Source organism: Zingiber officinale, chromosome 6A (genome assembly GCF_018446385.1).
Source record: "Zingiber officinale cultivar Zhangliang chromosome 6A, Zo_v1.1, whole genome shotgun sequence".
NCBI lineage: Eukaryota > Viridiplantae > Streptophyta > Magnoliopsida > Zingiberales > Zingiberaceae > Zingiber > Zingiber officinale.
In genome coordinates, this window is record NC_055997.1 from 147,799,053 (window position 1) to 147,813,002 (window position 13,950).

At 37.5% G+C, this 13,950-nt stretch overlaps 2 protein-coding genes and 1 long non-coding RNA gene across 4 annotated transcripts; 1 reads left to right on the plus strand and 2 right to left on the minus strand.

The window, feature by feature from the left end:
- The first annotated feature begins 513 nt into the window (after positions 1-513).
- LOC121998627 (NADH dehydrogenase [ubiquinone] 1 beta subcomplex subunit 2-like) lies at positions 514-4,072 on the plus strand. Its single transcript, XM_042553615.1, has 4 exons — positions 514-684; positions 2,451-2,496; positions 2,572-2,634; positions 3,800-4,072. Exons 1-4 carry the CDS (start codon positions 575-577, stop codon positions 3,809-3,811), a joined length of 231 nt encoding a protein of 76 aa, XP_042409549.1. The 5' UTR covers positions 514-574; the 3' UTR covers positions 3,812-4,072.
- Positions 4,073-4,928: 856 nt separating this feature from the next.
- LOC121998628 lies at positions 4,929-10,331 on the minus strand. 2 transcript variants are annotated; one of them, XR_006116545.1, is made up of 4 exons: positions 10,161-10,331; positions 8,298-10,016; positions 7,152-8,205; positions 4,929-5,392 (listed from the first exon to the last, which is right to left on the minus strand). It is a non-coding gene; the product is annotated as an uncharacterized LOC121998628 (long non-coding RNA). The 2 variants fall into 2 exon arrangements; XR_006116544.1 differs by having other exon boundaries at positions 5,504-8,205.
- Positions 10,332-10,462: 131 nt separating this feature from the next.
- LOC121998629 (APO protein 3, mitochondrial-like) lies at positions 10,463-12,408 on the minus strand. The gene is made up of 3 exons (XM_042553616.1): positions 11,641-12,408; positions 11,101-11,543; positions 10,463-10,983 (listed from the first exon to the last, which is right to left on the minus strand). Exons 1-3 carry the CDS (start codon positions 12,018-12,020, stop codon positions 10,574-10,576), a joined length of 1,233 nt encoding a protein of 410 aa, XP_042409550.1. The 5' UTR covers positions 12,021-12,408; the 3' UTR covers positions 10,463-10,573.
- Between the last annotated feature and the right edge of the window lie 1,542 nt (positions 12,409-13,950).

A 13,950-nucleotide genomic window follows, 5' to 3' on the forward strand; every position in this document is an offset into this window, starting at 1 on the left:
CTTAAAAATTGATAATAAATTTTATTGGAAACTTTACATCAACCTGCACAAAGGCAATGTAGTACTTATTTAGTTTTAAATTTGCATTTAAGATCATTGTACAATCTAAAATACTTTTTTTATCGTATTAATGTTAAACTTGCAATTTTCTCCTCATTTAGATAACTCCAATGTAGTTTAAATTATTGACTAATTTGATTAAAAATATAATTTCAACTAAAATAATGGAGAATAATTACTAATTATATGAATATGTAATGAAATTCCAAGAGTTTAACGAATCTACCTTTTTGGCAAGTATGTACTATATATATATAATATATCATTTATAACATTTATTTGTTTTAATTTTTTTAAGCAAATGGATTTTGATGATAAAATAAAATAAAAATTAAATGTATTTTAACATTAATAAAGCCTTAAATTATTGAAAACAAATTATTAATATTTTTTAATACTTTCCCATTAAAATATTTTTGTGATTAACATTATTTAATTTTATACGAACACGAGTACTCAACCCCTTGAACCAATAGAACTCGCGCAGTAGATCAGATTGGGAGACGGGGAAGTGATGGGCGGCGGCGGAGGGCATGGCGGGAGCACCACCTACAAGGGTTTCACCATCCACCACCCAAAACGATGGCACACCGCCGCCGGGAAGGGCCTCTGCGCCGTTATGTGGTAATCTAAGCCCTAATCCATCTCCTCCTCTCGTCTTCTCTGTCTGTTGGCTGTTGCCCATTCGAATTTGGTCATGATCTGTAGTGGCGCTCTTTCCTTGCTAAATTGATAGATTTCGTTGTCAGTCTTCAAGTTAAGGTCGATGGAATACTCGATCACGAATCCCGATTGAAGAAACTATAGATTTTGATTTACGATTCTTAAAAGTCACGGGGGATTGGAGTCTTGATTTTTTGCTTCTCAAACAAAGAAATTTGCGAATTTATTTATTTTACATACAGGTAGCTAAATTATTCCCCAAAGCACTCGATTCATTCGGGTTATGTTTGTGGCATTTTCTCTATTATGACTTGGATCCATGAGTTTTTTGCGTTGAAATTTGTCAGAATGTACAGTTAACTTCGTGCAAGCGTGGTTTCAGATTGATACACCATTTCTTTGGCCAATTTTTATCTGATTACTGAATGATTTTGGAAAACTACATTTGATCTGTGTCTGGTAGAAGATCTGTGTTAGGTAAAAGGTAGATCATTCTATACTTGTAGCGGAACATATTTAAATCGTCAGGCAGTTGAAATTACTCAGGCAATCTAGAGATCTATTGTTGAAATTCTGTGAAGTCAGCTTTACACATTTTCACCATTTCTGCTTAACTCTCTTGCAAACATATAAAAAAACAAATAAATAATGCACATTTTGCAGTTGAAATTAAATTTTTGATATCCCCAAAAGTTGGTATCCTTGTCTGATATCTTAGTTATATTAGTGATTAATTTTTGTTCGCAGTAGCAAGTGGCAGGTTAGTCTTGTCTCACTTTGTATGTAAATACTAAATATGCTGTTAAGGAGAAGTTCATTTTATTATTATTCACCACACATGATTTAAGAGCCTTTTCAATGTGCAATCCTTAAACATGTCACCTTTTCTAGTACCTAATAAGTTGTTTTTTCATTTTCATCTAAGCATGCATGACCAGCTATTTATATCAAGACTTAAGAGTGTCATTCCTTCCTTTAATTTCCTTCGTGTGATGCTGAGCTTTATTAAACATTACATCTCAATTGATCATGTTAAATTATTGACTATATATATATATATATATATATATATATATATATGAAAATTACCTGCTGATTTATGTTTTTTTATGTAATAGATATTTTCATGAGCTATGAATAGAAGGAAAATATTTCATTTATAGCATTGATGCCCATCTTTACAAAAGCATAGTGATATAGGACAGAAATTAGAGAATAAGATAGAAGGAGAAAGGGAAGAGAAGAGGATATGAGAGGGAAGAGACATTGAAAGAGGAAGCATACTATTCCATTAACATAAAAAAGCAGACACTGTTCTTACAGAATGAGGAACAGGGCAGTGGGATAAAGGGAAGGGAAAAAGGAGAAGAGAGGGGAAGGAGGAAGTAAATGAGGGAAAAGATCGATCATGAACAGAGCATTACATAAAAATAAAATACACCAGCTACCCTATGTAGATGTTAGGCTAAACTATCCATTACTTATGGAAAAGATCGCACTAAGCAAGGGAACTAACTACAATGTGCCAGCTACTGAATTGATTTACTAGATATTTGAGTCGCTACGACATCCCTACTGCATCACATGGCAAGTGTACTTGGCCATATGAATTATAAATGCCTTTGAGATTGAAAAAATGTCTTTTAAATGCTGGTTTTTCTAAATAATGCTTTCATTTTTTTCAAACATAACCATGATGATCCATGTGAATATACATTCCTTTGCAGGTTTTGGATTCTTTATAGGGCCAAGCAAGATGGACCAGTAGTCTTGGTAAATTACCTTACTATGAATATCATCCTATACCTTGGTCATCTCAATATAACTGTTGTACAAACACTTATTCAGGGTTGGCGTCATCCTTGGGAAGGGCATGGAGATCACTCACATGATCATGTGCCTGAAGACAAGGTATTATAGTACAAGCATGCCTTAATAACATAATTCATCTACAATTTCCCTTTTGTTTGTGTATGTATTATATTCCTTTTTGTACTTTCTATGACATGGTCGCCAATGCTCATACCCCTGGAGCATGTTGGTATATGTTACAGTTAGTGAGAAATGCAAATGTCCCTGTTATTGTGTTATTTGTCTATGGCTGTTTTTTCCCTACAGAAGAAAGTTTGGTTAATAATCTACATGCCATGCATATAATTATTGGTTCCTCATTATGCAAATTACTGCTGCAATTGAGAAAAATGTCACCATTTGTCCGTTAACATTTAATAAATTGCCCTAAGCTGTTTTGTTTTTTTGGCTTCCACCCAGTGATGGCAAAGTAAATCCATTGGAGTTATAATAAACTAGCAGTTCAGAATAAGTAAGAGATGGAAGGTTACATGCAAAGAATGCTCTTTAGGAAGAATCATCAGATGCATATTCCTGTTGTCAGAACTTGAGAAAGCATAAATCTGTTAGAAAAAATAATTCTGAAGCATGACTTCGTTTTTTAAATGGTTGACCTTTTGCTTGCTGCAAAAGTTTTGAGTTTGTTGAAGTTTTTTCTTTTACCATATCGGTGAATTGAGATAAGCCCAAACTACTTCCACAAACCTCAATATTCATAGTAAATTACACTATATCATGGAGAAAGTGTTTCTCCATCCCCCATATCAGAATTTATATAAAAAGGGCAGCCTGGTGCACGAAGCTCCCACCATGCGGGGTCTCGGGGAAGGATCCATTGTACGCAGCCTTACCCTGCTTTTTGCAAGAGGCTGGTTTCAAGATTTGAACCCGTGACCTTTTTGGCCACAAAGCAACAACTTTACCGTTGCGCCAAGACCATATCAGAATTTATATCAGGATGATAAATAGTTAATGATTAATAGAACATTCAGAAATCTGAATAATGGAATAGGAGATGATGCAAGTGAGTGCTGAGTTGTCTCTACTAAAATAAACGTTTGTGTTCATTTTGGTCTAGTTGATTGTGTTCGTTATCGTCTAGTGATACTACTGCATAAGCTTACATGAAGGCTTGACTTATGGTATGCTAATCGCTTGATTTCTACGCGTCTAGTTGATTGATAATGTATTTATATTAATTTCTCAGAAATTGCATTTGATGCAGGCATCGCATTAGGATCCAGCTTGCGGATGCGGTGGATCCAGCTTCTTCTTTGTTTCGCTGCAATCTTTAGCAAATAAAGAGACGTGTAAGAGTCGAAAAATACTGCCACGTTCTTTTGTGTATTCCACTGATGCAATGTTCGATCGGTGGAACAAGTGTGTTTGTGTCATTAGTTTTTCGATCTGACGATCTTTTCTGAAATGAATTCAGGTTGTGTTATTAACAAAGGCGGTCATGTGAAAATGATTGATCTGTTATTACTTTTTGTTGGCTTCTCGTGTTTGTAGCTCCGTCTCGAAAGGGTGAGTGCAATTATATTTATCAGTTTATTGAGAATGATAGGAGCCAAATTAAAATATTTTAATTTAGTTTAAGTCAGATCAAAATGTGTATAAAGATAGATTACTAGTTAAGTCTATTGTTCAATTGGCATAAAAAAAAGGAAACATAGGAATGAGAGGTGAATGACACTTTGAAAGGTTTTGAGAACAAACATTTACTGATATTTATGGATTTTAAAGTTGTGCCATTATCATCCATTAAAAAAGCAAAATACTTTAAATTAAATAATTATACATATGTTTATCTAATTTTAACAATGGAAAGAAATTGAAAAATGCAGGTATTTTATTACTTTTTTCCATCATTAAGGCATGGAGCAACCTACAAGTTTGACTTTGCGTCAGTTACATGTTTAAGTTCTGTGTACATTTTCTTCTTATTGACTTTGACTTCTCTCTTGTTTTCACATGCTTGACACTGTGTCGCTTCGATGTTTTACTCCATGTGAATACTTTGACTCCTCTCTTATAATAAAAAAAAAAAGAGTTTGAGCGTTGATTGTTTTTCTAAAAATATATAATTTTGGAAACATTTAAGCACTCTCAAGTAGATAATAATTAGATTATGACGAATTTAAACTTAATGATTTTCAAAGACTCTTATCAATTAAGTTAATTGGCACCGGACCTACGCACTCTTCGAATTAACGATCTTCTTTTAATAAAGAAAAGAATGAAAAAAAAAATTAAAAATATTTCCAAGTTTTTTCCACCGCTGGCTTTGACTGATTGACTTCTAGTGCAGTACAATTTAGACTTGTTTTATTTCATTTTATTTTCAAAATATGCATCATAATTTGTTTTCATATCCAAAACTATGTTTTAACTACATAGAATTAAGTTTTTTTAATGTTAAAGACAAAACTTAATCCAAAACACCCGGTTTAAAACAGATAAAATTCTTCTTGAGAAACAGGACGCATATTTTGTAGTCTAGGGCACTTCTCGACAGCCCTGTCACACATGAAGCTCCTCCTCCTCTTCTTCTTCTCGCTCATCTTCTTCCTGACGCGGCCGCACAGCCACGCACAGGAATTAGATGGGCTGTTAACTCTCTCCGACTTCAACCGGATGCTGCCGCACCGCGACGACCGCAACTGCCCCGCCAGTGGCTTCTACACGTACCGTGCGTTCATCACCGCCGCAGAGTCCTTCCCTGGGTTCGGGACGACCGGCGACGTCACCGTCCGGAAGAGGGAGCTCGCGGCCTTCTTCGGCCAGACATCGCACGAAACCACCGGTCAGTTGACGCCTGAGAAGTTCATGGATAATCGATCAAAACAATAGCAATTAATTAATTAATTAGGGGAAAATGAAAATAAATTCAACAGGAGGATGGCCTAGCGCCCCGGATGGTCCGTACGCATGGGGGTTACTGCTTCCATAGAGAACAAGGGAGTCCACCGGACTACTGCGTGCCCAGCGCAAAGTGGCCATGCGCCTCCGGCGAGAAGTACTACGGACAGGGACCCATGCAGATCTCCTAGTACTTACTCACTCATTCAATTTATTATGCTTTGGCTTATCATTAAGAAATTAATAGCGTTTACTTAATCGCCAACGTTATGCAGCAACTATAATTATGGAGCAGCTGGGGAAGCCATCGGGGTGGATCTTCTCAGCCACCCGGACTTAGTTGCGACTGATCCGGTCATCTCCTTCCAGACGGCCATTTGGTTCTGGATGACCCCGCAGTCCCCGAAACCATCGCCTCATGATGTAATGGTCGGAAGATGGCAGCCGGAGAATAGAGACAGGTATTTGGCTCTGGATGTAACCATCTCCTTGAAGAAGGCCAGTTGGCTCCGGATGACTCCGCAGTCCTCCAGACCGCCGTCGTCGTCGTCCGATGATATAATCATCGGAAGATGGCAGCCGGCGGATAGAGATGTAGAGGCCGGAGAGATTGCTGGATACGGTGTCATCACTGAAATCATCGATGGAGGGGTGGAGTGTGGCAAAGGAATTGTTGAACCTGGATCAAGGGACCGGATAGGATACTACAAGAGATATTGTGACATTTTGGGAGTGAGCTATGGAGATAATCTGGACTGCAACAACCAGACTCTCTTTGGCAGATAATTAGAAAAAAAATTAAATAAAGATAGCTGCACTTAAATAAAGTACACTATTTCTGAATTATAAAGAAGAGCATGAGTGCATTGAAGAAGGATTAGAGTTGTTGTATAATCCAAATTTTGTATACAAGTTGCAAATGTAAATTATACTGCTTAGAGCTATTTTACCCCTCCTTTTCTGAATTATAAGAGCACAGTGAGTGAATTCTTAGTTCAGTCTAGGCAAAGGATGCATTTCTTTTATACTGCCAATCATGTACACACATTTTCTTTTCATGTTAGGTGTTGTTTACTGAACCTGTACCCTAACATATCTAGGTATTCTTGACATCATCTTTAAGGTGTTCATGTTTCAGCATGCATATCCACTTAGATCTATCAGCATCCTTATGAATACGATAGACATGCCATTTTGGAAGATTGGGTCAAACAAACAAATTAGTAACTGGAAATATACTAACCTCATTATAAATAATGAGCCGTAGTTGCTCATCTCATATGAAACTACGAGGCATTTCATTTGCTTCTTTACAACTTCACATATTATTGCAAATATGATTTCTAAACTTGCAAAGAGAGAAGGAATATCCTCAAGGAAAATGGAAGTCTCCAAACTCAATAGCTTGACTACCTAATATGCATTTATTTTGTTTTCATGTTTGGTTGTTAGTTACTGCACCTATTCGCCACCATATAGGTAATAAATTTGCATGATATGTAGTTGATTGGTTGATCTTGTCTTCAAAATGTGGCCTAACAAACAGACACAGGGCAGCTGCACATCAGAGATTAGTCCATAATTTAGAAATATAAATACAAAAACATCTTGCCAGATTCCAAATCTGACCTGCTTAAATATGTGTCATGAATCTCAATGACAGTTATATATAGAATACAGTCATGAGTTGATTTCAAATGAGGAAATAAATTGACCTGTTCAGCAAAAAGGACACACGATCCAATCACCATGCTTCACATATCATGTTGGTCTTAGCTGGAAAGATTTCATGTGCTTCCAATCTGCTCCAACGGATCTATATATAGCGAGAGCTCAACAATCATTCTCATCTTGGCATCCTGCTTCTTTCTACTCCTAAGCTCATTGTACTGCAAGCTTCACAAGTTCACAGCGCAAATATGGTTGATTCTCCTGTGATCCCAACTCATCCTTCCCACATCCGGTCCATCAGCATACAAGCAAGAGATCACCCCATCATATTGAAGTGCAAGAGCAACTGCAGAAGCTCAAGTCTATTGTAGGTGAATCCTATTGAACACCCCAAATGATTTGTCAGGGATTGCAAGCCCTTGCATGCTTGCATGAATGCATTGATAAATTCCTTCAGTTGTCTAGCAGCAGCCAGCTCTTTTCCAATAGCCGACAAAACAGATGGGTGGAAATAGAGTTGGATATCTCCATCAGACTGTTGGACTTGATTGGCACCACAAGGGATTGCATGATATCAACAAAAGAGTATATTAGAGACCTTGAAATGGTCCATAGAAGGGGCGGAGAAACAGTTTGCCAGAGTAAATTGCATTCTCCAATTTGTTCAGACAGGAAGGGCAAGAAAGATATCAAGAATTGCATCAGATTACGGAAGCAGATGAATGACAGATTTGTCTTATGTTGTGCACACAATGATCTATGCCATGTGATAAAGACATGGAAGGAAGCAAGAGAGATCACTCTTTCTCTACTACAATCCATCTTCAACTTCTTGACCGTACAAAGCCCCATAACAAAAACTGGAAGATGGTCACTGATCTCAAAGGCATTGCACAAGAGAAAAGTAGCTTCTGATGATGAGAAGCATGAGCATACCGAAGCCAATCACGGGATGTTGCAGAAACTAGAAAGCCAGACATTGCAGAACATCAAGGATATTGAAGCTGGATTAGAATGCTTGTTTAGAAGACTAATCCAAAATAGAGTCACTCTTCTCAATATCCTAAGCTTGTAATGATCCAACCATCAGCCTTTACACTGAGAGGCCATCATTAGCATCCAGTTTAAAAAGAATTGCTAATGCCTGTATCTTGTAAAAAGATAAGAGTAAATGATACACTGATACACACCTATATATGTGGTTCAAGAAAAAAAATCCTTCTTGAGATTTTCATGTTTCTCTCAACATGCAAGCCTTCGAACTTCTAAACCTGCATACATATTGCAAACAGCCAACATATGGATTTCCAGGGAGAACCTACTCGATCTTATAAATAGAATATGAAAATCCACCATTGCCAATGCTTGTATTTCCCAAAAGAAATGTTGAATGCTGATGCCTATATTTTCAATCATTTTGCAAAATAGATCATCACTACATTGAACTCTGTACCCTATGATCAATACACTGACTTGATATTTGGTTTATTCAGTTTTCCCTCTCCTAATTTTTAGTTGTATTCTTTTACTTTGTAAAAAAGAAACGGCTTTTAGCATTTAATTCTTTTATACAAAAAAAGAAAAACTGAAATAAAGAGTTAGTTCAGACACTCACATTCCTCATTGACAATTATTTTTGTGGTCTCTTTTCAGGAAATAGAAAAATAAGCATCACTGTAATTGTGACACCAATAGAAGGAATCTACTGTTATAGAAACTTAACTGAGGAGCATGAATATAAGAAAATTAATTTTTTTACAAGGGATAACCATCCTCTCAAATATTAAGAATGCAAATGACTATAAGAAATTTCATCTTGCTTGCACAAGATTAGAGGAAAGAGTTATTGAGAGAAGAATAAGATATCAAACAGACATTTCTGGAAATCAATTCGGTTATATTTTAGGGGAATAAACAACAAATAATATTTAAATAAAAATACAATTAATGGAGAAACATAGTGAATAGAAGGATAATTTGTGTATGACTTTAATTGACTAAGAGAAAGCATGCGATAGAGTCCTTAAGCAGCCATTATATTGTGGTGGATCTTAAATATATGAAAGTTGTTGACTTAATGATAACATAATAAAATCAGTTAGATAAAGGTTAAAAGGAAGAAAATTTGCATCAACATGTAGTGCAAGCAAGATCAACAATTAGTAAGTGGCAATCCAGTTTTTCCATTCCCATTTTTTCCCTAGTTCACTGAATGATCCTATATATCATTTATGACTATGATTCTCTCCATGTCGTCAAAAAAAAGTATAAACTCACAGGGAATACTATATTGGCTGGTATAATTTCTATATATTATGCATCTTCGACTCCTAAGTCAAGATTGATGTTGTGAATGGTTGGCATCATGTCGTGTTTGTTTCGACTATTGAAACTATTTTGACAGAGCCATGTCTAAACTACTTCCATGTACATTGAGCCTTTTCCTAAAATTTTAAGCTAAAAAATGGTTTACTAACAGAACTAGACATCAGAACTCCCAGGTCATGAGATCCGATTCCAGTTTTCCCCCATTGTGCAAACTACTTCAGTTGCCAATGTTTAATTGCCCAACATAGGTGTCTTCTCACAAAATCCATGAAGGTTTGGCCTCGAATGCCTTAAATTGAAATCTGCCCCTCCATTTTAATAAACTTGATCATTAGAGGCTGCTCAAACCAATAAATTGGGGCATTTCCTAATAACTGAAAGCGTAACCTAATTACATCGATGGTTACAATATTGCAGACACTACTTTAATATAACCACAACCTCTCCAGAATCAGTAATCAGTATTTATACCTACATTAACAAATCTGGCACCCAAATTCCGTAGGAGAAAGGCAGGAGCAATCCGTGTCCTTACCCGACATCGTCGGAGCATCACATATACCCAGAGCGGAACACAACATCTGTTCGAATCAATTGTAGAAACAAAGAATATTAGGCCCAAAAGGCGGCGAGCACCGAGAATGTCTTTGTACGACCAGAGATTCAATAGACTAGAAGCATTGCAAAGGATGCTTCAACTGGCGTATGGAAACGGAAAGGGATACCTGGGTACGGCGAAGCCAAGGGAAGCCCGATCTGGAGCCACGAACGCGCTAGCTAGGGTGCAGAACCAGGAGATGGAGGTGAGATCGGAGGGGCGACGGCGACGGCGACGGCGACGGCGAGAGAAGAGAACGGTAGAGGGGAGCAGTTAGGGATCCAACTGCCCTGACCCATCGACGATGAGCCAAAATAAACCTTTAAATCCAATTGAACGGTCCGGTTTGAATTCGATTTGATTTGACATAAAATGACAAACAATAATAATATAAAATAATAAAATATATAATATATATATTCACAAAAATTCGAAAATACATATCTAATTATTAAACATTGTCATTTAACCTACAATAGCATAATGTTGACCAACAGCGTTACTAAGAACACACAAATAAAAAGATTTAGCATTGAAGTTTCAGACCACTAATCTCTCTTCGTCCAATTCCGGCACACACACGTCTTCTCTCATCATCCCTCGATAAGCCTCGCCGACGCCGGCACCAGCCTGAGCAAACAGCTCCACCGCAGCTGGCAACTTTCCGAGGTACCTCTTCAGCTCGTCCCCGAGCGGCGTGCCGCTGCGGGGATCGGGAACATGCCAGACGTAAACCGGCGGCACGAGATCGTCCACCGTCGCCTCCTGCCACGCGTGTTGTCCGTCTCGCATCTGGTGCTTGTAAGCTTGGCAGATCCGCGCCCGGTGGCCCTTCGTTCCCACTTGGACTTCCGAGCAGAACCCGCATGTTTGAGCCGGGTACTTCGTCATCAGCTCTGAAACGCCGGACTGCAGCCTCTCCCATGCTTCCATGCCTCGTGTGGCGATCTCTGAAATGCCACAAGAAAATCGATGAGCCAGCAGAATGCTGAATCTGATATGCAAATGGCCAATGCGACGATCCAAACTACGGGAGGCATTTTGACAAACACATAAGTAGAACGAACCTTGTGCATCTTCTGCAAATGCAAATGACTCTGATTCGCGTTCCTTTTGGTTGTTGTTGTTCTTCTTCCTCTTCTCCCAAAAACCATGCGTTTGTATGTCTATTCCGCTAGAATAATCGCGAGGAAACTTCCGTTCAAAATCAATCAACTTTCCTGCAACATTGTAAACAGGGTAGATCCTTCTCTTTGTCGGATACTCTGGAACATCCACGCCTGCTTGGATGCATAGCTCTACGACGGCGGGAATCCTGTCGACCATTAGCCGCTCCTCGTGCGAGACCGCCCTCCCCAATCTGTCGTACAGATGGAACGACTCGACCGAAGGAAGAACATGCTCGGTCCCTCCTCTTACCCAACTGTGTTCTTTGCTGGGCATGCTTCCGGCAACATCACAAGTGCGTATCAGATGAGGAGCTCCTCCTACGTGAACTTCTCCGCACACTCTGCAGAATTGCGAGCGATTTGCAAGCGAATTAACAATCTTGAAAGCGAGTCTAAAACTTGATAGCACCAAAGCCCTCATCTTTATTTACAGAATACCTGCACGCGTGAACACCGACTTGCTCCAAAACCCTGGAAGCGCATTTGAACAGCACCTGCCACGAGCGATGAACCTCGTGCGCCACGGGAACCAATCTCCTGACCAGAAGGCCATTGTCGGGCGGCCGCAGCGTGATCTCGCGCACCTCTTGCTTCGTTTTCCTCTCGGCCCTCTTTGTCCTTTTAAGCTCGGTTATGCCGGTCACGAGCGGCTTCCTCTCTGATCTCTGTAGCCTCCTAGGGAGCTCGACGTGCTCGTCCGACCTTGTGGAACCCGTGTAAAAGAGCGGCACTGGATTCATTGACGAATATCGTCGAACACCTCGGTGGTGGTGGAAGTGGTGGTACTTTACCAAGCCACCGAGTCTGCAGAGGAACATATGGAGAAGAAAGATGTTGACTCAGTGGCTTACCCCAAGGTCTAGAAACCTTTATCAGGTCTCAAGTTGCAAATTAAGGCAAAAAACAAAAGGTGAACTTTCCAATCTCTACTCTGATCCGAAAGCAGAAGATCAAAATGAAAATTTCAGAGTTTAGGGTTTATTAGGGATATGGCCGCTCTTTGTGGTCACTCGCAAAGAGAAAGAGGATGGAAGAAGCAGTGTGGACGAAAGAGGAGAGAAGCGAGCGTTCGACGGACGACAAGGGCGGAGTTCACAGTAGAAAATAGGAAGCAAGGCCTCTTTTCTCTTCCATTGATGAGTCGCACGCCGTGATTACTTCAGAGGACGAAATTTAATTCAGCGAAAGCGGTGGAGGAGAGCAGAGATGATTTCATTAATAAAGACAGTAAAAAAAAAACAAAGTCCATTAATAAAAGTGTTTTCGGGAATAAACATGTATTGGGGTGGAATAATATGGATGATAATTTCGGGAGAATTCGATAAGGGTGTCGGTGATGGAGGATTTTTTTTTAATCCTATTAAATAATTGAATAATTAGATCGAGAGATGGATTTAGTAAAATCTTAGTTATCCATCATATACTTACATCTATATATTTATATATATTTCTTTTCATATTCGTGGGATCGTTAATCTATATTTTTTATTTATAGAATATTTAATTAAATAATATATATTCCTTTTATTATATTTGAATACATATTAAATATAAAAGGATATTTAAGAAAATTTATCTTCAAAAATAGAAAATAAAATTTTTATAGGATACTCCCTAAATAATAGAGGATATAGAGTTTACAATAAAACTACTCTAAGAATTGAGGAAATAACTAATATAAAATTTGATGAAATTACTAACCCTAAAGAATCCAACTCTAACTCAACCTCAATACCAACCAATTGATTTCGTTAAAGCTAGAACTAATCTAGAGGGAGCAAGTGAAAATATAAATCTAGTAGACGAATACGACGATAAACAAAATCAGCCACAAGAAAATGATCAGACACAAATTGAATCTAGAACAATAAGAATCAGCTCAGACCACCCAATTAAACAAATAATAGATGATCTAGAACTAAGTGTTCAAACTAAATCATTATATAGAAACTTAAGTTAAATATTTTTAATATCTAAAATAATAGAAGAATCTTTACTTGACTTAGACTGAATAATTACTATGTAGGAAGAACTAGTCTAATTTGAAAGAAACGAAGTATGAGACTTAGTTCCTCTACCCAAAAATAAAAAATTCATTGAAACCAAATGGATATTCAGGAATAAATTAAATAAAAAGGAGGAAATTGTCAAAAATAAGGCTAGACTAGTAGCTAAGGTTTTAATCAAGTAGAGGGACTTGACTATGATGAAATATATGCCCCAGTAGCCAAAATTGAATCCATTAGAATGTCATTAAGTTATGTATCTCATAAAAAATTTAAACTCTATCAAATGGACGTCAAATCAACATTCTTAAATAAGTTAATAAAAAAAGAAGTATATGTAGGTCAATCACCTGGATTTGAAAATTTAGAATACCTTAATTATGTATTCAAATATAAAAAAAAACTTATATGGTCTAAAACAAGCACCTGTGACTTGGTATGAACGATTATCCACTCGTATGATTTTAAAAGAATTCAAACAAGGTCGAATTAATCCAACCTTATTTGTAAAAACCTTTGAATCCGATATTTTTATCACCTAAGTTTACGTCGATAACAAAATTTTTAGATTTACAAACTCAGACTTTCTACATGAATTTATAAACCTAATGGAACAAGAATTTGAAATAGGTTTAACAGGTAAATTAACTTTCTTCTTAAGCTTACAAATTAAACACACTAATGAAGGTAATTATGTAAATCAAGAAAAATATACAAAGGAATTGCTTAGAAAATTTAGAAT